At 41.4% G+C, this 23,831-nt stretch overlaps 1 protein-coding gene and 1 long non-coding RNA gene across 3 annotated transcripts in view; one reads left to right on the forward strand and one right to left on the reverse strand.

Moving 5' to 3' along the window:
* The window catches only part of LOC140696070 (uncharacterized), a 49,777-nt gene extending 30,271 nt beyond the window's left edge, over positions 1-19,506 (reverse strand). Inside the window, exons 1-6 of the long non-coding RNA XR_012072069.1 lie at positions 19,405-19,506; positions 17,186-17,331; positions 16,409-16,620; positions 13,453-13,521; positions 10,313-10,462; positions 10,029-10,071 (exon numbers count right to left, since the gene is read on the reverse strand). This is a non-coding gene — a long non-coding RNA (uncharacterized lncRNA). The remainder of the gene's footprint in view (positions 1-10,028; positions 10,072-10,312; positions 10,463-13,452; positions 13,522-16,408; positions 16,621-17,185; positions 17,332-19,404) is intronic.
* SPATA31G1 (SPATA31 subfamily G member 1) lies at positions 15,246-23,679 on the forward strand. Of its 2 annotated transcripts, XM_072959665.1 has the most exons (3): positions 15,246-15,336; positions 19,744-19,818; positions 20,188-23,679. In XM_072959665.1, the coding sequence occupies exons 2-3, from the start codon at positions 19,807-19,809 to the stop codon at positions 23,650-23,652; spliced, it is 3,477 nt and encodes a 1,158-aa protein (XP_072815766.1). In that variant the 5' UTR covers positions 15,246-15,336; positions 19,744-19,806; the 3' UTR covers positions 23,653-23,679. The 2 variants fall into 2 exon arrangements, with proteins under 2 accessions (XP_072815766.1, XP_072815765.1); XM_072959664.1 differs by lacking the exon at positions 15,246-15,336 and having other exon boundaries at positions 19,584-19,818.
* Positions 23,680-23,831: the final 152 nt, after the last annotated feature.

The following is a 23,831-nucleotide window of genomic DNA, read 5'->3' on the forward strand; positions in this document are numbered from 1 at the left end:
CTGGGCTCCACACAGAGGCTGAAAATGTCTAGGCTTTTAACAGGGATCTTCCTGCCCTTGCCTTTTCCTGGGACGATAGCAGTGAAAAAAGCTCATTCTTTTATTGAAGGTACTTTTGGGTGGAGCCTGTTCCTTCCAGTACAGAAACTAAGGGGTTTCTGTTCACAAGGATGTCTGCTAATCTCCCAGCCTGGGCAGGGAGATCCCTAATCCCGTATCCCCTACTCAGTGCTTTCCTGTTGCAGGTCTAGGGTTGTCCCCCTCTTCACTTGGGGCTAAATTCTCGTCCTGGCTCTTCCCTGAAGCCTGAAGCCTTGGGATATAGATCTGCTAGGCCAGACTGCTCCCTCTGGCCTCTGTGTAGACACAGAGGGTCTGGGACCTGGGAAAATGTCATGTCCCCACTGAGTACTCTTTGGGGATAGACTATGAAATCTTAGCGGCTAGGCTATCTGAGGACAAGGGCACTTCAATGAGAAAGCACTAAAGCTGGCTCAGAAGCTCTACCTACATTCTGAGCCTTCCCATTCATGGAGGTTATATGGGATATTTGTGGTCCTTTAATACCTGTGTAACCATAAACACACACACACACACACACAGAGCTGTATAAAAATCATAGGAGTAAAGAAAATGGGGAAAAGACTAGTTCAGCCAGGTCCCAGGGAATGGAGTCTTACTGGGTTATATCACTTTGATCAAGCCCCTGAATCCTTTTATAGTAGTTATGTTTGTGGTGGGGAGTAATTTTATATGACAGTATTATGACAATCATTTGCTCATTTATATGACAGTAATATATTCTTTAAGGCTTGTCCCTCCCGAATCTTGGGCAACCAGAACTCTTCATTGTGGAGGACTCCTTGGTCACTGGAGCCCCTTGACCACTCAGACAGCCATTTAGCTTCTGGGCATCTCCCAGCTAACTGACTCTAAGAACATCTACCAATTGTAGCTTAGCAGTTGGAGTTTTCTTGTAATTCTCTATCTCCCTGGGCTCTTTGGCTTTTGAAGGAATCCCTAAATTAATCTCCAACATCTTTTTCCTAAAGCGGAAACTCTAAGAAGATGCTCTCCCCTGTGGTGATCCCCTCCAGACACTCTCCTCTTTATTCTCTGCCTCTGGGGCACTGCTTCTCCATAACTGGATTCTGTTGGGACACAACTCCACTCTCATCTCTTGGGTCATGTCCTGCCATTGCTTGACTTGGAGTGACTATGGTCTACCTCTCCTGTCCCCTATACACTCCTACTCTGCCACAATTTGTTCATGATGATGGGTATGAGGAGCTAGAAAGTTTGTCTGTTTATCTCAGACTGAAGGTCCTGTGTGAACCATGACCAACATCTCAGGGCCCTCTCGCCTTCCTTGCTCACAGCTGAGGGGCAGGGAGAGGAGTATCCAGGATGGGGACAATGATCAGCCTGTCTCTCAATTTAGCTAAGGGTTTCTCTCAAAGAACTAGGCAACCTCAGCTTAGCCATCCTTGAAACAATGGGTGACTAAGAGAGAAAGATGGACTGAGAAAGGGGCCATGACTGAGTCTCTATCAACTAAACAATTTTATAGATTCAAGGACCTTGAGAGGTAAGATTACCTCTACCACACCCAAAACCATATAATCTGGGCTTTCTAGTGCCTGTCTAATACCTAGACCAAGGAAGGAAAGCTTCCAAGAGGTATTCAGGCAGTGTTCTTGACTCATTGAGGGTACCAAATATCCAGTTTCCAAGGGGCTATAGGACTTGCCAGGAGGGAGCAATGTATACTTGGCAGCATGCCATGAACAATCCATATCTATTGAGATCCCAGTCTAAGAAGTCTACCCCAGCTTCTTGTCCAAGTAAACCTTCAGGGCATTTTCTAGTTGCTTCTAGCTTAGGTTCTCTTTTGAACACATTGGTAAATCACTTTCTGATCCATTCCCAGAGTGACTCAACAAATCACTTTTTATCTCCTCTGTAGAATTATCCTCCAAAACCTTCACTGGGTTGCTTTCTGGATTTCTTGACAGTTTACTTTTGTGGCCATTTCTCAGGCTATGTCCCATACTCTTCCCAAGTCATTCTCTAACTGGAATTTTGCTGGGCTGTTCACATAGAAACTTCCTGGGTACCACAATCCAATTATTCTTAGATCATTGCTGTTTCTGGCCCATAAACACAGAGGGCTATGAAAGTCTATGATCATTCCTTAGCTGAGATTTACCTTTTAGTTGCCCTGAGGCAGCATCAGTGCCAGAGACCCTTGGATCCTGCAGGCCAGGACCCACTAGTGTTACATTGAAGTCTTTCAAAGGTGATGCTTTCCAAATATTATTGCTTATGGCAAATTCTCTACAAAAAATGGAAACTGGAACATAAGGCTGGGATCCCAGGCTATACTGAAAAAAGTTCAAACACAAATTTTCAATCTGCTTCTGTAACATGTATTAAAGTTCAACAGGAGTGAGAGACTGTACCTCATGCTCGATCCAAGGTAAGGATACTCCAAAAGCCCTAATCTGGGGTGGAGAAGAAGCTAGTAAGAGTGGGAGCAAGGATTGAAGGTAGGTCTGAGTCAGGGGCTGAGAACGAAACAAGGTTCAGAGCTGGGGAAGCAGTGGAAATATTTAGCCTGCATTTAAACTTGGGGGATAGAGGAAAAGGAATTGGAGATACCACTGAATAAAACAAAGGGAGACTCCAGTGGGGAGCAACCACCACAAACTAGGACAGTAGCCACAAGGGACTCACTGTGCAGAGAAGGGAGACCCTAGAAGAGCTGGCTCCATTTGTGCTACAAATGGTCCCCCCAGTTTTAAGGATGTAGGAGCTGCTGAAGACTGTGCAGTTGATGTCATTTGTCATCAGTGTTCCACAGTGGTTGGGAGCTTTGGTTTCCTGCATGTCAGCAAATGACTCTAAAATAGTCCCAGAAGAAATGAATGAATGAATGAACGAATGAATGAATGAATAAATAAATAAATAAATAAATAAATAAATAAATAAATAAATCCATCCATCCTCTCAGCAAAGACAGGGAGACTCACTGGTTCTAATGATCTAACAAAACCTCTGTCCAATCATTAACTGGCCACTAAGCTAATCAAACAGAGACCTAGTGGCCACAAACAACAAAGAATATAGACCTTACAGAATTAGTTCAGGAAAAGTCATTATGCAAACAACAAAATGGCAACAAAAACAACAAACTCTGGAGAGAATATGATTTCTAAAGTCGCCATGTTATATTATTTTAAATGTCCGATTCCCAATAAAAACTATAAAACATGCAAAGAAACAAAAAAGTTTGTCCCATATGCATATGCAGGGGAAAAACAACTATCAATAAAAAGAAACCCTGAGGAAGCACATATACTGGATTTACCAAAGACTTTAAATCAGCCGTTCAAAATATGTTCAAAGATGTAAAGAAAACTATGTCTTTAAAAAAACTAACAAAGATAAAAAAAATAGGTCATCAAATAAATAGGAGATAGGAACTACCTTTTAAATACAACCAAATAGACACTCTAAAGTTGAAAAGTACAATAACTGAAATGAAATTTTCAATAGGAACTCAAAAACAGATCTGAGCAGGTGGAAGAAAAATCAGTGAATCTGAAGATAAGTCAATTGAGATTACATAATGTAAGAACAGAAAGGAAAAGTAATGAAGAAAAATTAACAGAGCCCAGGAGACCTGTGGGACCTTTTCTTAGAAAGGAAAATTACAACCCAACATTCATTATGAAAATAGAGGCAAAAATCCTTAACAAAATATTAGCAAATTGAACTCAACAGCATATTGAAAGAATTATTCACCATAACTAAGTGGGATTTATTCCAGGAATACAAAGGCAGTTCAACGTAAGAAAATCAATCAATGTAATGCATCATACTAATAGAATAAAGGGGAAAAAACACATGATCATCTCATTGACACAGAAAAAAACATTTGACAAAATCCAAACTTTTCATGCTACAAACTCAGAAATAAGAAATAGAAGAAAAGTTCCTCAATAAGACAATGAGCATTTATTTTTAAACTCACAGCTAGCATCATACTATGGTGAAAGACTGAAAGTATTTCCCCTAAGATCAAAAAGAAGACAAAGATGCTCACTTTTACTACTGCTATGCAACATTGTACTGGAAGTTCTAACCAGAGCTCTTAGATAAGAAAAATAAATAGAAGTTATCCAAATTGAAAAGGAAATGGTGAAACTATTTATATTCACAGATGATATGATCTTATATATAGAAAATCCCAAAAAATCCACAAGAAAGCTAGTAGAGCTAATAAATGAATTCAACAAAGTTGCAGGGTACAAGATTAACACACAAAAATCAGTTGTGTTTCTCTATGCACCACAAATGACAATCCAACAAGGAAATTATGAAAGCAATTCCATTTATAATAGAATATAAAAATATCAAATACTTAGGAATAAATCTAACCAAGGAAGTAAAGGACTTATATGGTGAAAACTATAAAATATTGCTGAAAGAAATTAAAGAAGGGCTACATAAATGGAAAGACATCCTGTGTCCATAGACAGGAAGACTTAACATTGTTAAGATGTCAATATTACCCAAAGTGATCTACAGATTAAACACAATTCCTGTCAAAATTCCAACTACCTTTTTTGCAGAAATGGAAAAATCCATCCTCAAAATCATATGGAATTGCAAGGAGTCCCCAGTAGCCAGAACAATCTTGAAAAAGAATAAAGTAGAAGGACTCACACTTTCTGACTTCAAAACTTACCACAAAACTACACTAATTAAAACAGTATGGTACTAACATATGGATAAACATACAGACAAATGCAATAGAATAAAGAACCCAAAAATAAACCCTCATGCATAATGTTAATTGATTTTTTAAAAGGGTTCCAATACCATTCAATGGGGAAAGAACCATCTTTTCAACAAGTGGTGCTGAGAAAACTGAACATTTACATTACATGTAAAAATTAACTCAAAATGGATCAAAGACCTAAACTTAAGAGCTAAAACTATAAAACTTTAGGGAGAAAACACAGGGAAAAAACTTTATGACATTGGATTTGTAAACAATTTCATGGGTATGACACCAAAAGTACAGGAAACAAGAGAAAAAAATAGATAATTAAACTTCATAAAAATTAAAAATTTCTATGCATCATAGGACACTATCAAGAAAGTGAAAAGAATGGGAAAAATATTTGCAAATTATAAATCTAATAAGAGATTAGTATCTAGAATATAAAAACAACTCAACAAAAAAAAGCAAATAACCTAAATCAAACATAAGGACTTAAATAGACATTTCTCCAAAGAAGATACACAAATAGCCAATAAGCACATGAAAAGATGCTCAACTTCATTAGCATTGAGGGAGATGCAAATCAAAACCACAGTCAGATACCACTTCTACCTATTAAGATGGCTATAATTAAAAAAACAGAAAATAAGAAGTGTTTACAAGGATATGGAGAAATCAGAACCCTTGTGCATTGCTGATGGGAATGTAAAATAGTGCAGACACTGTGGAGAACAGTTTAGTGGAACAACCATATCATCCAACAATTCTACCAAATATCCAAAAGAATTGAAAGCAGGAACTTGAACATATATTTGTACACCAATGTGCATAGCAGCATTATTCACAAAAGCCAAAGATGCAAACAACCCAAGTGTCCATCAACAAATGACTGGATAAACAAAATGCAGTATTTACATTCAATGGAATATAAATCAGCCAAGAAGTGAAAATTTTTATATATGCTACAACATGGATAAATCTGAAAAACATTAGGCTAAGCGAAATTAACTAGACACAGCAGGACAAATATTGTATGAATCCACTTACATGAGGTACCTAGAGTAGGCAAATCTATAGGGACAGAAAGGAGAATAGAGGTTACCAGGACCTGGGGTTGGGGGAGGGAGTTATTATTTAATGGGTATAGAATTTATGTTGGGAATGATGAAAAAATTTTAGGAATAGATAGCGGTGATGATTATACAACATTATGAATGTATCTAATGCCTAAATCTGAGTTGTACACTTACAAATGGTTAAAATGAAAAATATTATGCTATATGTATTTTATCACACTAAAAACAATGAAGTCTACACCTAAAACTAATACAGTGTTATGTGTCAATTATCTCTCAATAAAAATTAATTGATTTAAAAGAAACAACAATGACACAAAAATGGATCAAAGACCTAGGTATAAGAGCTAAAGCCACAAAACTTTTAGAGGAAAACACAGGAGTAAATCTTCATGATCTTGTATTTGGCAATGGATTCTTAGATATGACACCAAATATGTGAGCAACCAGAGGAAAAATAGAAAAATTGGACTTCATCAAAATTAAAAACTTTTGTGCTTTAAAAGGCACTATAAGAGAGTGAAAAGATTACTCAAAGAATGGGAGAAAGTATTCACAAATCATATATTTATAAGGGTTTGGTATCCAGAATATATAAAATACTCTTATAACTCAAAACAAAAAGACAATCTACCCAGTTTTAAAATAGACAAAAGACTTGAATAGAAATTTTGCCAAAGTATAAGATACTTAAATGGCAAAAAAACCACATGAGAAGATGTCAACATCATTAGTCACTAGGGAACAATTATACATTGCTGGGAAATGTAAAATGGTGCAGTTACTTAGAAAATAGTTTCGTGGTTCTTCAAAAATTCAAACAGAATTATCATAGACCCAACAATCTCACTCCAAGGTACATACCCAAGAGAAATGAAAACATATTCCCATAAAAACTTATATACAAATGTTTATACCAGCACTGTTCATAATAACCAAAAGATTAAAATAACTCATATGCCCACCAACAGACAAACTGAAAAACAAAAAGTGGTGTATTCATACAATGGAATATTATTCAGCCATTAAAAAGGAATGAGGTACTGGTACATGCTACAACAAGAATAAACTTTCAAAATCTTATACTATGTGAAAGAAGCTAGATGCAAAAGTTCAATTACATATTCCATTTATATGAGATATCCAGAACAGGCACATCTATAGAGACAATCTACCCAGAAACTATATTAATGGTTGCCAGGGGCTGAGAGAAGAGAGGAATGAGGAGTGTATTAATGGGCACACCTCTTACTGAGATGATAAAAATGTTTTGGAATTAGATAGGGTGATGATTTGCACAACCTTGAGAATACCCTAAAAACTACTGAATTGTATACTATAAGAGGTGAATTCTATCAGAGAAATGTAAATCAAAACTACAATGAGGTATCACCTCACACTGGTCAGTATAACCATCATTAAAAAGTCCACAAATGATAAATGCTGGAGAAGATGTGGAGAAAAGGGAACTCTCCTACAGTGTTGGTGGGAATGTAATTTGGTGCAGCCACTATGGAGAATAGTATGGAGATTCCTTAAGAAACTAAAATAGAGCTACCACAAGATCCAGCAATCCCACTCCTGGACATTTATCTAGAGAAAATTCTAATTTGAACAGACACATGTACCCCAATGTTCACAGCAGCAGTATTTACAATAGCCAAGATATGGAAACAACCGAAATGTCCATTGACAGATGACTGGATAAAGATGATGTGATGTATATCTTGGATAAAGAAGATAGATAGATAGATAGATAGATAGATAGATAGATAGATAGATAGATAGATAAGTAGATAGGTAGATAGGTAGATAGATAGAGATAGATAGATAGATAATACTACTCAACCATAAAAAAGAATGAAATAATGCCATTTGCAGCAACATGGGTGGACCTAGAGATGGTCATACTAAGTGAAGTAAGTCAAACAGAGAAAGATAAATATATGATACCACTTATATACGAATCTTTAAAAAAAAGACACAAATGAACTTACTTACAAAACAAAGAGACTCACAGACATAGAAAACAAACTTATGGTTACCAAAGAGGAAAGGGGGAGAGATGGATAAACCAGGAGTTTGGGATTAGCAGATACAAACTACTATATATAAAATAGATAAACAACTAGGGCCTAATATATAGTACAAGGAACTACATTCAGTATCTTGTAATAATCTATAATGAAAAAGAATACATAAATGTATAACTAAATGTACACTATGCTGTACACCAGAAACTAACACAACATTGTAAATCAATTAAAATTCAATATAAATAAATAAATAAATAGATAAAGGGCTGAATTCTAAAGTATGGGGATTACTTCTCAATTTTTAGAAATTTTTAAAAATGAGTAAGAGGGATCCATGCATAAGGGCATAAGAGGTTGATATCCTAAGAAAAGGTGGAGTCAGGTGAGGTGAAATGGTCCAGACACAAAGTCTAGCTAGAGAATAGGATCTGAGTGTGCTCTGAAGGAAGAAGGGGAAAGGCAAATGTTACAGGTAAAAGACAATCCAATAAGAAAGTGGGATTCAGTGGCAAAAAGGGCTGGTGGCCAAAAGACACATGGTGGTGAGAGTAATAAAAAGACTGGTCATAAAGAGAGACCCAGTCTGGAGAATTTGTGGGGAGGTAGGGTCTAGTAGCAGAGATCCTGAACAAAGATGAAAGTTAGGGGTGGGGTCAAAGATTAAGTGAATAAAAAGGAAAAGAGAGAGACCAGTGGCAAGGAGAGCTCCAGAGATGGAGGAGATAAAGCTATCAGGGAATGAAAAAAATAGGTCAGTGAAAATATGGGGGCAAATTGCAGAGTGACTTCTAATGGAAGAAAGAAAGCCAGTGATGTGAATGAAAAGAGTGACATAAAGCTGGGGCCCACTAAAATGTTGGGGTAAAATTAAAGGAAGAAAGCTAATGAAGAAAGCTAAGGTAGGTATGGCATGGGAAGATGGGCCTCTGTAGGTTCTCAGGCTGACTGGGTGATAAATAGGACAGTATGAGAGGGCTCTTAATTGGTTTTCTAAAGGGTCTGGTGAGAATGGGGAGGCCAGAGCAAGAAGGAGTGGCTCAGGCAGAGAACCTGTGGAAGCCAGTGGGACACAAAGAGGGCACCTTCCCCAGCCTCCCCAAACATCAAAAGATCAATTTCTACAGTCACTCTTCTCATGATCCTCCCAGCAGGGATCTTGCTACAAACAGCTCTCATGAAGAAGCTGCCCCCACTCTACCCAAAAAAAAAAAAGCATGCCAGCTGGCTGCAAAAGACAGGACATACAAAACACAGTCAGGAGCGTAATGGGGATAGGAGGGCCCAGTAGGCCTGGTAGGAGTCACATTTCCCCACGTCACTGACTTCATGATACCTCTTTTATTCTGCAAGCAGGGGCTTTCTTTCACATTCCCTTCCCTGTAGGTTTATCCTACCATGTCAGCCTCAGTTGCATTGGGACCTGGAATCACATAAGCCATGCTAGGAAGAGGAGGACAGGAAAGAGGGAGAAGAGATTAATTAAATATCTGCTTTTCCGAAGAGCAAGCAGGTCCCACGTTACATGAGCTGCTTTCTGGCGAGCTCTCCCAGCCGGAAAACCAGGAGACTCAGTCACGTGCGGTGAAGGTAGGAGCAAAGGCTCTTACAGGAGGCTGAGCAAAACTGTCCTCTGGGGGAGGCCCTTGGGAGACTAGACTCTAAGACCCTAAGCATTAGTACACACGGTCAAATAGTCACTGACAACAGACAGGCTCAAGTCTGGAATAGCGTTTTATACTTTATCCCATCTGATCCTCATAACCACGCTGTGAGGGATGAAGGTCAAGTATATCTCAAGGAGGAATCTGAACCTTAAAAACGTGAAACAATTTGTCCCAAATCAGGACCCAAAAGTTCGGCCTCCAGGTATCTGTTCCACGGTGTCTCACACTGCCACCTGGTGGGCAAGACCCACTGGCCAGCTCCACCGTTCTTCCACTCCTGTGGATGGGCTGAGCAGGAGACTGGGGAAGCGTTCTCGGATCTGACTCCTTCCTCTGACTCTCCCTGCTGAGGCCTTTGTTTTCTAAGAGGGATGAGCTCCAGTGGCTGACGCCCTTAGAGACTGTGGATGTGGACCTGGGTCTCATGGAAAGGAGATGTTAAGGTTTAACCCTTACCTACCAAATGCTCCCTCTCTGTTCGTCTTCTTCCCTCTGCACTGATGCTGAAAACAAAAAAGGAAGGGGTTTGGACTCACTTCTTACTCTTCTCTCTCTAGGCAATTTGCAGACATTCATTATATATGAATAATATTATTTTCTACATGGAATTAATGAAATCCTGGGTTCTTACCCAGAAATCATTTTTAAATAATTGAAGTATTTTCTATTTGTTCTTCTTTGAAAATATTAAATAAATGTTTTCTGTATGTGATCCTCAATTGATTTTTAGTCAGTAGTCCTTACCAAAAAGGGTAAATAATCTCAGAACAACAGGTTCATGAACTTTCCATTCGATAGGAATTTGTCCTCTGGGTATAGAGCTTAGACTCCAGCATTTCAGCTTTGTTCTCCAGATCAGTTCAATCACAAAGGAAACTCTTGATCCAGAGATACCTGAGAAGGTAAGGTCACTGATGAATGGTTGTTGAAAGATTGTTCTCCTCCAAGTATCTTGAACTGTCTTCATAATTTAATCCTATGTTGTCACATATGGTAGCCACTAGTCACATGTGGCTAAAGCACTTTGAAGTATGGCTAGTCTGAACTGAGATGTGCTGTAAGTGTAAAGTATACACTGGATTTGAAGATAGTACCAAAAAAGGATGAAAGATGTCTCAGTAATAATTTGTTCATATTGCTTATATGTTGAAATGACTGTTAAAAGGAAACTTCTTATAAAATTTGTTCTTAATGTCTCCTAATATTTGTCAAATGTCTCTTAATATTGTCCATTTTACTATCTGTGAAAATTTTTTACACAACCAACAGCTTTTTCATTCTTCTCTACTGTGGAGTATTTTTTTGGTGTTTAGCACCCAGAAACACACTTTTTCACAACAGACTTCTGCAGCATTGGTGATTAATCTCATTAAGCACTGGGTCTCACTCTGTTGTCAACTATGAGGATTCATTCAAGTGAATTTCCTTCACACAACATAAAGGAAATTATCTGACAAAGGGAATTTTAGTGTACAACATTATACAAAATATTATATGCACAATAATGGCACAGTAACTATAACATGTCAAAAAATATATAAAGAAACAACTATATATGTTGTTTAAAAACTTGAGATTTCTATACAAATACTTTAAAACATTGATGAGAAAATGGATCATGTGCTGTCACACATTTAAAATAAAGGTTTGGAAGGAGAAAGTCAAATAAGGATGATTTAACTCATATGTGAAATATTAAAAATAAAAATAAAATAAATGAACAAACAAAATCAAACAAAAATAAACACAAAGATGCCAAGAACACAGTGGTGGTTATCAGAGGGTCAGGGGCAGGGAGGACAGCAAAATGGGTAAAGGGGATCAACTGCACAGTGATGAACAGAAATTAAATTTTTTATTGTGAGCATGAGGTAGAAATATAATGTTCTACACATGAAACTTACATAATGTTATAAACCAATGTTACCTCAATAAAAATAATTAATTAATTAATTAAAATTAAGTGTTTGCATTCTAGTTAAACATGGTGGATCAAAGATACTTGTTTATCTCCTCTCTCACCCAAAATTCCATTAAAAGCAAAGGAAAAACAAAATAAACTATTAAAAATGACAGGAATGAGAGGGGATATATAAAAGATTTCAACAAAGAATTAAAAATTTAAAAATAAAAAAAAAGTTTTAAATAAAACAAGATGCCAACAAACTTGTAGCAGATGGATATCAAATGGAGGAGTGGTAACTGACTTAGCAAAGCAAAGTAACTACCAAGTTAAGTACCTGCAGAAGAGAACAGGGTAAATCAATTCACCCTACAAACCTCAAACAGACCCAGAAAGTGGAGATAGGGCATGAAGCAAAGAACTGTAAATGATTATTTGATGATTTTCAGCTATGTGATAAGCAGGCTTGAGAGAGACTACAGGTATACAGAAAACCAGATAATGAGAAAACTGAATACTGGAAAAACAAAAAGTTGTATAAAAAAGGAAACACAATAGAGGTATACTGTTTGACACACTGTAAATTATATTTATACAGTCTAAAAAAATATTGAACACTGATTTAACCAAAAATTTTAACTCTATTAGTAGTACGGTGGAAGAAAAATGGAGATGACTATGAAAGCCTAGCCTTCATCTTCCATAGTTAGAAACCAATATATACTGTCTAAAATTAATAAATCGAGAAATATTGGTAAAAGTATATTTTTTAAAAATAAGGATGTCAACAATACAAAAAAAAAAAAGAAAATAGCCAAAAGAACTCAAAGTGGTTACCTCTGGAAAGCATAACTTGCATTAGAAAAAAGTGGGAGAAAAATACCTGCTTTTTGTTAAAAGACATAAATTACTACCTGACTTTTAAAACAATGTGCATACATTACTCTGATTTAAAAAAAGAAATTTTTTTAATGACCAAAAAAAAAAAATCAAACAAGTATTTCACAGCAATTCCATGGTAAAAATCTGCAAGTAAGTTTGAAATAGAATCCAATTTTTTAAATGAAGTTTATGATTTCTATTTCTAGTAATTTAACAAGGCTAAATATTATGAAATACCCTTCTACTGCAAAACATCTAAATCCTGGTTAAACTAGAGCAAATACACTTTTACAGGCGTTGCAGAGCTTACAGGAAAGTAAGGGAAGCTCTCAAAAGAAAGAAAGAAGAGAGAGAGAGAAAGAGAGAGCAAGCAAGCAAGCAAGCAGGAAAGAAAGAAAGAAAGAAAGAAAGAAAGAAAGAAAGAAAGAAAGAAAGAAAGAAAGAAAGAAAGAAAGAAAGAAAGAAAGAAAGGAAGAAAGGAAGGAAGGAAGGAAGGAAGGAAGGAAGAAAGAAAAAGAAAGAAAGAAAAAGGAAGAAAGGAAGGAAGACAAAAAGAAAGAAGGAGGAAAGAAGACAGAAAGAAAGAAAAGAAAGAGGCAGGGAGGAAGTGAGGAAGAGAAAAAAAGAAAGGGGATTGGAGGAAGGGGAACAGGGAGAGAGGAAAGGAGGAACAAAGAAATTCTAGAGTCAAAATTAGATGGAAAGCCAACACAGACACCAGGGCTGCCCTAAAAACATGCCCAACCCAGAAACCTAAAGCTTTGCTGGTTATCAGCCCCACAGAGGAAGAGTATTTAGACTTGACAAAGTAGGGGAGCTGAATCTAAGAACTGCACCTAAAGCCAGGCAACCAAAAGGGCTATATCTTGAAGACATGAACAGAAAAATCTGCATACTGGAAACAAGAAGCAATAACAACAACAAAAAACAATCTGTCTCTGGTGACACTAAGAATGGGGAGTAGAGACAGATTTGAGAAACAGACAAAATAGCAAAACAGTAGAAAAACTAACATTTATTTGAGTAAGTTTTCCTTATAATTTATAATCATAGCCCGAAGCTCAGAAAGACCTGTGACTTGAATTTATACTATACTCACAGTCTGAGAAATCTCAATCCAAGAAATAAGCAGAAACAACAGTTCCAGGTTGGTAGAATCTTTTAGCACCTAGGAAAAACCAAGACAAATCATCTCAATCCAGTCCCTTCAGGATTCACAAAGTTAAGGTTTAACCAAATGTGAGCTCCTACAAACATATATCAAACATACAAGGAAACAGACCTCTATAATCAAGAATCTTGAAAGACTGCAAATTGAAAAATAAGACATGCTCAGACTGCTGATAATAAAATTTTAAGTCATTATATATAAAGTAAATAGATTTAAAGTGTTTTAAAAGATGTTTTAACCTAAAAGACAGAGATAATCACTAAGTAGAGCATAAAGAAGAGACATTTAGCCCAACCTAGACCTTCAGGGTAGATTTCCTGAGGAGATGATGCCTGAATTAAGATAGAAGGACAATTAAGAATTAGCCAGGTGGAAAAAAGTGATGAGGGCAATCCAGACAGAGAAATCAAAATCATGAACAGCAAAGATATGGAAGCAATGAACAGTATGGGGGACTACAAGCATTCCTCTATTACTAGAATAACAAATGCCAGCAGGTAATGGCAAGAGAAATCAAAGAAGTAGAGAAAGATCTGCATCTGGAGGGTTCTCTATACCATGCAGAAAGTATGAACGCACTGAAGGGTTTTAAGGAGGGTAGTATCATGAACATTTTTGTTTTAGGTAGATTGCATTGGCAGTAGTGAAGGAAAAGGATTTAAGATGTCCAAGCTGGAGGAATGGAGATCAGCTAGGAGGCTACCGCACAGTTTACAGGAGAAATGATGAGGGCCTGAACTACTAGGGTGACAGTAGCAATGGGGAAGAGAGATAGATTAGAGAAACAGCAGCTATTTAGCAAAAGTTGGTGACTGATGACTAATAGGAAAGATGAAGAGGGAACAGTGTGGAATGGCCCCTATGTTTCTTGCCTGGGTGACTAGGCAATACTAATTGCTTTGGGGAATACAACAGGAAGAGCACGTTGGGACAGAAAAAGAAAATGACCTAAATTATAAAGATGTTAAGCCTGGGATACCTGTGGGAAATCAAGCTTGGGGATGTTTAGCAAGCAACTGGAATTTCTGAAAATGAAGCTCACAGAAGTCAGTGCTAATTCACTACTTCAGAGACTCTACTTCAGAGAATAACACAGTCATCAAAAATGATATTTAGAAGAGTTTATGGTGTTTAGAAAAGGCTTATGCTAAAATATTAACCATTTACCTACCTTACAAAAACCTACATTTATTTAAACAATGTAAAAATATGAATAGCCAAGTCTGGAAAGAAAGATGTCAAACTGCTATGGAAATTATTTTGAGGTTGGAAGTCAATGGGATTCTTCCTTCTACTTTTTTCATATATTCTAAATTCAGTATATAATACTACGATAACGGGAAGAACTAAAAAACAAACAAACAAACAAACAAAAAACAAACCAGCAACACTTCCTCTTACCTCTACTGGAAATACAGCTAGAGTTCCTATCAAACACAGGACCTGACACATCGTAGTCCCCTAATAAAGTACCACCAACACCTGAGATTTGAAGATGTTATCTTGGGTTTCCCTCCCTTCTAGAAGCCTGCGGCCTGGCCTGGCAGCTCGAGGCCTCACCACAGCCGGCCTCTGCCCCTCAAGACTGACCTCCGCCCACTGACACTCGGCGCCTACGGGCCAGTGCGGGGCTCCCACTGCCCCCGCCCCGCGGCCTCGCCGTTCCCTGCATCCCCCCCACCCTCGCGACAGCTGCTCCAGGACAGACAGCATCGCCCTCCCGAGGACGCTGGGCCCTCCCGGAGGGGCGTCTCCGTCAGCTCTCACTGTCCTGACCAGTCCTGACATTTTCAGGACACTGGGGACCTCAGGGTGAGTGGACAAACCCGTGTGGGTTGCTGGCCCGGCTCTTAACTCCGCATCCCTCTGGGGTAGGCGGGAAGAGGAAGGAGGCAGGAGAAGAGAGAGAGGGTAGGGAAAGGGAGAGGTAAGGCGGAGGGAAAGGGAGAAAAACTACTGGAGAGTTGAGCCGCTTAGGGGGCGGAAGCCACGGCAGCGCGTCGACGCCGGCGGGCTCAGCCGCAGGTGCTGGGAGCAGCCGTCCCACTCAGAGGCCCCGCAGATCAGGGAGTCCTGTAGCGGAAAGGGCCCTGGGGCGTCCGAAAAAACCGGCCTGAATCTTGGCTGTGAACTCTAGTCTCAAGGATGCTTACTTCAGCGTCCTGAGGTATTGCCCCGAGGCAGACTCCGAGAAACCTGAGGAAGACAGCCCTTGGGCCGCCCCGGCCCCGCCCCGCCCCGCCCCCGCGCCCGGGAGCAGGCCCCGCCCCGGAGCAAGCCCACTGCCAGAAATCTCTCCCGTTCATTCACTCATTCACCCTGACGGTACTGAGCTCTGACCAGATACTAAGCACCAGATACTGAGATTAAAGCAGCAAACTGGGTAGACAAGGTCCCTGCCCTCAGATAATTTAGACACAAGTTACAATCTAGTGTGGAAAGTGCCGGTGGGGGAGAAGAGGATAAGGGTACCCGTCCTAGCTTGGGAGGGTAAAGGAAGGCCTCACAGAGGAACAACTTTCACTGTAGCAGGAAGAAGATCGGAGGCAATGGGTTTTGATAAAAGTTCCCATAGGATGACTTCTGGTTCCTCTGAAAAGTAGAAGTCAGCCATATCTGCTAGGTGCAGGGAGAAAGAGAAGTTGAGGAACGTAAAGAAGGTTTGAATTGATTTTGAGTGGGATGGGTGAGTTTACTAAAGAATAAATGATGTAAGCTCCATGGTCAGGAAGCTTTACCTGTTTTGATCACCCATATATCCCAAATGCTTAGAACAGTGAGATAGCAGGCACTTAATAAGTGGAATGAACAAATAAATACTTTTCAAGTGTCGGTGGAGCTGGGCATAGTTGTAGACCATGAGTTTATGGTGGCACCAACTTACCTATATGTGTGATTTTTATCCAATAGTGCTGAGTCCTGCCTTCCTAAAGGGCAGTTCTGGCAGAGTTGGGATTTTGACAGGTGGAAATGATGAAAGGAGAATGAGTTGGTGGATGCTGATTAACCATGAAGTCTATCTTGGAGAGGAAGGAAATAAAGGCAAGAGGTTGCTCATGGACCGGAGGAAGTGGAAAGGTCAATCGACTAGACGTCCTGACAAGGTTAAAGAGTTGGAATTTTAGGACAAATCTGGAGGTTGAAGTCAGAGGGTGATACAAGATTGTATTATTTAAGAAGGCAGAGTAGTTCCTGATGATTAGGCTTTAGATTATGGCCATAGCTGAATTGGAACAGAGGTAAAGGAGTCTGAGATGAAAAGGTCTAGGAATTGAGAGTCTAGGTCACTGAATAGTCTGTCCACATGGATGTTTGGGTCTCTCATAGATTCCCCCCACTTCAAGATCTCTGCCCTAGGCCTCATTCAGCCCCTTCCCCAACCTTCAGAGGATCTGCATTCACACTTCAACTTAAGCCTTGGGTGCCAAAAGATCTGGCATGGCTCTGGGCCAGAAAACAAAATGGGGTAATTAGAAAGAGCTGTAGTAGACATCTGTTCTATTTTGTTTTGATGTCAGCATGCATACACCTTTCTGGAAATAGTATGTCTATGTCCTCTGGAGGAATGACCACACCCCCACTTCTTCAGTCTCAGTCCATGTACAGGTGGAGTGTTCTTCCCTCCCTACCCTTATTCCAAGGGTATGTATGTGACCCAGACCTGTCAGAAGCAGCATTCTATTCCCCTGTGAGCAGTTCAATGAGTAGTTCAGTGATGGATACCTGACCATCTGGAAATCATAAGCACAATATTGTCATAGCAACACCACATTGTCAGCTTCACTTGAACCTGCTACCACAGAAAGCCTGAAAATAAAGCCAGCACAGAAGACAGAAAGTTAAGATATGAAAACTGAATCCTGATGACATCAAATTGAATCCCTGCATAAATTCTATTACCTGAAGCCAACCCTACTCCTGGATTGTTCAGATGAGTGAATACATTCCCATTCGTTTACACCACTTAGATTATATTTTCTGTCACCTGTATCCAAATGATTCCTCACAATACAAGGGGATTCTCAATCCCTGACTCTGCCTTCTGGGATATCTATATATCTATGGATATGTAGATATAATAATATTTTATATAGTTAACATATGTTAATTTCTTTGTGCTTCAGTTTCCCCTATGTGAAAGAATATAACAATACCTACCTCAAAGAGTTCTAAGATTAAAAACAACACTGAGGCACAAGAAACATCACATTACTTAATTTTTCTAAATTAAATTAAACCTGGTTTGAATCTTTCATCTATCAAGGTTGGAAGACGTATTAATCATGATTGGAGGACTTTTTCCCTCTTTGGCATAGTATACATTGACAACAACAACAAACAAACAAACAAAAAACCCTTGGGTCTTGAGTCTGTCATGGTTGCCACTGGAACACACATTGTCTAATCCCATACAGTCCATTAAAAAGCAAGTGTCTCCACAGCCTCTCTGCCAAGTGTATATATCAGCATCTGCTGCTGCAGTTCCCAAGACTATGTACTAGATGTTTGGTGCCCTAACCATTAAATCAGCTCTCCCCATCAGAAGTCCTGTTGCCTCCTAATGGACTTCTGTCACTCATGGAACCTATTGCAACATCTCTTTTCTCAAGTCCCTGGACCCACTGCTATCCTTGGGCAACTCCCCTTCTTTCAACCCACCACCTCCTCCATTGTTTCCTTCTCAAGAATACCCAGCTAAATTAAATTCTCCTCCCACACAAGAGCCTGGATACGGTTGTAGAACAGTGTATTGCAACTTTAGTTTGGGACTAGAAAACACAAAATCCACTAACTATTCTATGAGACAAGAAACTTTGAATTCCTGGAAGAAAGGAGAGCAAAGTTACCTTTTTATACTATTGGGTGTCTCTTTTGGCAATGACTATGAGATAGCAATTAATAACTTGGTAAGTTATCCTGCCATAAATGTAAATTAACTAGCACAGAAAAGGTATTCAGTACTGCCTTCTCTATTTCCTATAAGAACTCAACTTACTTTCTTCAACCAGAGGTAGCAAACTCAAATACCAGGCAGGTAATAAAATGACTAAAAATAGACAAGTGTAAGAAAACAAAATCATAGGCACAATGATAAACAGGAACTAGCCCTTAGCCTTGGCATTAACAAAGAGAACACGGTGAACTGGAAAGCTCATGGCCACTAAGGGAGCAACTGCTACTTAGCTCCAAATGGCCTTTGTTTTGTGGGAATGAGAGCTCTGTGTTGCCAGATTTTGAGCCAGAAATATTATTTTATGTACAATCTACTAATTTTACAATGTTGGCTACTCATTCAAAAAAATTTTTTAAACACTGCTGGCCATATTGTCTGGGCCAGATGTTACATATCAGTATATATCTTTAAGCCTCTGTATAGTTTCAGATGCTACGTATATACTGCTAGCTGTCAAATTTACATCTCCCCCATAGACTGCTTTCCCAAGCTTCAGGTCCATGTAGCTAACTGTCCTATGCCTAATATCTCCTTGTCACAGGAACTTCAAATGCAAATGTTTAAAATGGAACACATTGCCCCTCATCCTAAATTGGATGCCAAATCTGTGTTACCTATCTCAGTAAAATGGCACTAACATACACACCTAGTTCCCCAAGTCAGGAACCCTGGAGTCATCTTCAACTTCCTCTGTACTTCACCCCATCCCACTGGTAACCAAGTCTAATCTATCATTTAATCCTCAAAGCAACCCTAAGTGGTAAGTAGTGATATTATCTCCATTTTACAGATGAGAAAACTGAGGCACTGAAAGATTAAGTACTTTGAGATTTCACAGGTAGTAAGTGGCAGAGCTGGGATATGAATAAGGCAGTTTGATGCTAGAATCTATGTCCTCAAGCACAATGCCTGAAGATAATTCTGACCTTGGCAATAGAGACAAAAGGGGATCACCCAGGCTTCACTGTATGAAGTATGAGTTGTCTGGTGGGGGGCAATTTTCTGGCCTTAAATTCAGGAAGACTGCTGTTAGGTATGTGGGGGATGGGAGTTCTTTGTTCTGTGATGCAGTGATGACATCAGGGTAAACTGCCACTAGGCTGAGGAAAATGGAATGGCTGCTAGAGGGCCTGCATGGGGCTCAAGAGGACATGAAGCTTCTCTGGGGCCAGCTGACCCATGTCCTGGCCTGCAGACACTGTGGCAACAGCTGCCTCCAGAGTCCAGGGACTCTGGTAACACTATTCTTGTTCATGGTTTGGCAGATCCGGAGGTGGTGGCAGCTTTGGAGATGGCGACAGCTTCAGCCCTGGTACTCTGGGGACAAGATGCAAGGCAAGGTAGGTAACATGGATGTGCAGCTGGGTGATTCACCACATTAGTTCAAGTGAGGAATCACTGACATGGATGTGGGCCCAAGGGAGTGACTATAAGCCCTAAATGTAAGGCTGGGTAAGTGACCACTGACACTAGACTTGAAGCCAGGTTAATGATCACTGACGCAAGATACAGAGCTATGTAAGGGAATGCTGATCTCCAAAAGTGGCTAGGTAATGGCCATTAACACCTGATGCGTAAGTGACTACTGACCATAGATGTGGGCTCCAGTTAGTAACTGTTCACCCTGAGTGTAGGACAGAGACTTAGGATTTCATGACACACACTTGTCTCTAAAAAGGCTTCACATCCGATTGTATCTTTCTCCCTAGAGCCTACCACTTCCATACTGTGTGGCTTTCCTTGATCGTCTGTGGAAGCAGAAGTCAGAGGAGGAAGAGGAAGAGGAAGAAGAAGAGGAGGAAGAAGAGGAGGCATCTCCGGATCCACTGAAGCCATGTTCTCTTCCCAAAGCAGCTCCTATTGGAGACCAAGCCACTATAGCCTCATCCCAGCCATCCTGTTGTTCTGAGGGCCTCCATAAGGCCATAGGGACACTAGAGGAAGTACTCACGCGGACCTCAAGCCCTTCCAGATCCTTCCCCACCTTTCAGATCTTGACCAACCTGCCTGTGAGGCACAAGACAGCATCAGGGAGCCGTTTACAGCAGAGAAAAAGCCAACTCTTCTGGGGTCTCCCCTCTCTGCACAGTGAGTCCTTGGAGGCCATCTTCCTGAGCTCAGGTGGCCGCTCTCCTCTGAAGTTATCTGTTAGTCCTTCTGTCTTCTTCAACAAGCATGCCTTTCTGCCTAGATCCCCAGAATTGCTGCTTCCCCAGTATTGCTCCTCAAGCCAGATTTCTACCCATGAAGTCCATACTACAGAAGATTTGAAAGAGATGCCCTCTGATCCTCACCAACTTCCCCCTCCATCTTCTCCTTGTGTCCCATCACTACCCCTCCCTCTTAAACCCTTTCCCATGGACCATAAGAAAGACCTATTTGGCACTGAGGCAAATACACAGTGGCTTACACTGCAGAGAGAGGTCCCTTGGGTCTCTGAGGATCAAGCCCTGCACCCACAGCTTAAAATCCAAAGAACCAGACCCTCCAAGCTCTTCCATTCATCTGAGGTCTGGTGGAAGTTGCCACAGGATCCTAGCCTCCAACAACACATTCCAGATTCATTCTCTGCCTCTCTAGGAGAGTATCCCTCTAGCCTTCTAGAAGCCCTAACTAGGTTTGAGGCCCCATGGAGGACCATGGGGCAAAAGGAGGACCCCAAGACCTCTGAGCCAGCAATGCCAGCTCCCAGCCCAACCCTAGCTTCTCTGCCAGAATGCCAGGGAGTCAGCCCAAAAGGAAGCCTGTCTGAATCTAAGGCCCTCTGGGAAACCACAAGGCAAAGAGAGAATTTTCAGATTTCTGAGCCTCCAGTCCCAGTCCCTTGCCAATCTGTAGCCCCCATGATAGAACCTCAAGGAACTAGCACCCTGGGAGCTCCACCTGTATATGAGACTCAGTGGGGAACCACAGGACATAAAGAGAATCCTCAAGCCTTTCAGCCCCCAATGCCAGCCCCCTGCCAATCCCCAGATTCTCTGTCAGAACCCCAGAAAGTCAGCCCTGAAGGGGAACCTTCTGCAAACAAGGACTTCTGGGGAAACTTGGGGCACAGAGAGAACCCTCTGGCCTCTGGGTCTCCAATGCCAGCCCCCTTCCTTTCCCCCGATCCCCTACCAAAACTCCAAGGAGGCAGTTCCCTGGGAGATCCATCTGAATACATGCCCCAGCAGGGATGCAGAGAAAATTCAGCAAACTCTTGGGCCTTTGAGCCCCCACCCTGGGACCTCGACCCAGGACACTATGGAACCAGGCCTGCATGTGCCCCATCAGGATCTGAGACTCCATGGAAGGGCATGCAGACTAGAGATAATCTTTGGGCCTCTGCAAACACAGGTTCATCTCCCAGCCTTCCCTCAGCCTCTCCGCCGGAGCCCCTAGGAATGGGTGCTCAGGCAGTCTTGTCTGAGTCCAAAGCTTTAGGGGAGGCCATGAGGCAGAGAGAAGAACTCTCGATCTCAGAGTCCGCAGCCCCTGCCCATAGCCCATCTCTAGCTCCCATTCTAGAACCACACAAAATCACTCCTTTGGGAGGCCTCCTTGGGTCAGAAGCTACATGGAAGGACACTGATCATTCCAGAAATTCCTGGGCTTCTGAATCTCCATCTCTGGCATTCAGCCCACCCCCACCTCTTATACTAGATTCTCTTAGAGTTAGCCCCACGGGGGTCCTGTTTGATTCGGAAGCTAGATGTGGGGACATACAAAGGAGAAAGAACTGCTGGGCCTCTGAGCTCCCAGATTGTAGCCTACCCCAAGACCCACACAGAGCCAACTCTTTGGGAGTCCAGTCTGACTCTGAGCCTGTTAGGGAGGATAAGGAGCAGAAAGAAACCTGTTGTGTTCCTGTGTCGCCACTGTGGGGCCCCAGCCCATCCCCAAACTCTATGTCAAAGTCTCACACAAGTGAGCCTATTGGAGACCAATGCAACTGTAAACCTGATGGGGAAACAGTGCAGCAGAGAGGGAACTACTGGACCACTGAACTCCCAGCATCAACCCCCAGGTCACTCTCTGCTCCTCTACCAGATCCACATGTTGACCTTGAGTTTGTGTGGAGGAATATGCAACAAAGAGGGATCCTCCAGGACCCCAGCCTTCCAGCAGTGGATCCCCTGCAGCCAATACCCTGGCCTCCTACCCTAGCTGTAGCTCTGAAGACTGAGCCCAACCAGCCTGACCTATCTAAGGGAGAGCTTTTCCCAGGGGTTAACGCAGAGCCTCCATCCTCCCAGAGAGAGGCTGTCCCACAGGTACCCACCCACTCTGGGATCCAGGCCTGGCACTGGAGTAGAGAGTTGGAACTCAGGCGGAAGAAACTACAGCAGAGCTCTGCTTCCAGATCTCTTGGCCCAAGTCAATCATTTGGCAGCTCCCCTGTCCTGGGCTCAACTCAAGCCACCCGGAGATTTTCTTCCTGTCCTCCACAGCAGACTCATCCTCCCAATCTGTGCCCCCTCTTTTCAAGCTGTCATCCCCACAAAATTCAGAGCACAGTAACTCAGCCTGTTCAGGTCTCCCACTGTTACCACTCTCACTCCTTTTCCCACCCTCAGCCACAAAAGTATGGGAGGACAGAACAAGGTTCTCAGAGAGAGCAAAGAATGAAAAAGATGGTGTCCCAGATCTCATCCCAGGGGTCATGTGTTTACATGGAGGCTGGTGAGAACTGCCCAGGCCTGGAAGAGACCCTAGACCCTAAGGTTCCAGCCTCAGGCAAGAGACAGGACAAGGCTTCAGCCCCATCTTCAGCCAAAGAGAGACAGAGTCCCAGGAAACCCAAAGCAGATCATGGAGGAGGGGATTCAAGATTGAGGTCATCCATAGTTACAGTAAAAAGCCACCCAGCCCAGGCTAGAAGACTAGCAGAGGTCCCTGTAAGCAGACTTTCCCAAAGATTTCAGCACAGGGACCAGAGTTCTCGACACACTGCTCTCTCCAGGCAGCTTCACTGCAAGGCTGCAGACTCCCAAGATCAGCGAGGGGCAAGGCTGGGAGCTGGTGACATCCTGGCCTCACAGCACTGTAAGAACTGCCCTTGGGCCCGGAAACATCTTTCCTCCCCTACACCTCAGGCTCCTCTTACCAGGGGTCTCCAAAGGGTGTTAGCCAAGTTTCTGGGCATCCATGAACCCCTGCCCACCAAATCCAGTCAGCAAAGGAAAGGCTGGTAGTACCGGCACCCAATATAAGTACCTCAAGACCTGAAGCCAAACCATTTGTGGGGTGGGGAGACAAGCCAATAAACTAGCTCAACCAGACAAATCCTACTCATGTCTTCTTTGGAGTCTGGGGTGCTGGGAATGTTAATTCCCTATAAACTTCTGCTGCAGCCATATTCCCTCAGGATCAA

Source organism: Vicugna pacos, chromosome 4 (genome assembly GCF_048564905.1).
Source record: "Vicugna pacos chromosome 4, VicPac4, whole genome shotgun sequence".
Lineage (NCBI taxonomy): Eukaryota > Metazoa > Chordata > Mammalia > Artiodactyla > Camelidae > Vicugna > Vicugna pacos.

What these genes read in the sequence shown, in the direction of transcription:
- SPATA31G1 (XM_072959664.1), top strand. Translation starts at nt 19,588, where the DNA reads ATGGAATGGCTGCTAGAGGGCCTGCATGGGGCTCAAGAGGACATGAAG. An exon ending in GGGACAAGATGCAAGGCAAG is followed by an intron (nt 19,819 to 20,187) that starts GTAGGTAACATG and finishes CTTTCTCCCTAG; the next exon opens with AGCCTACCACTTCCATACTG.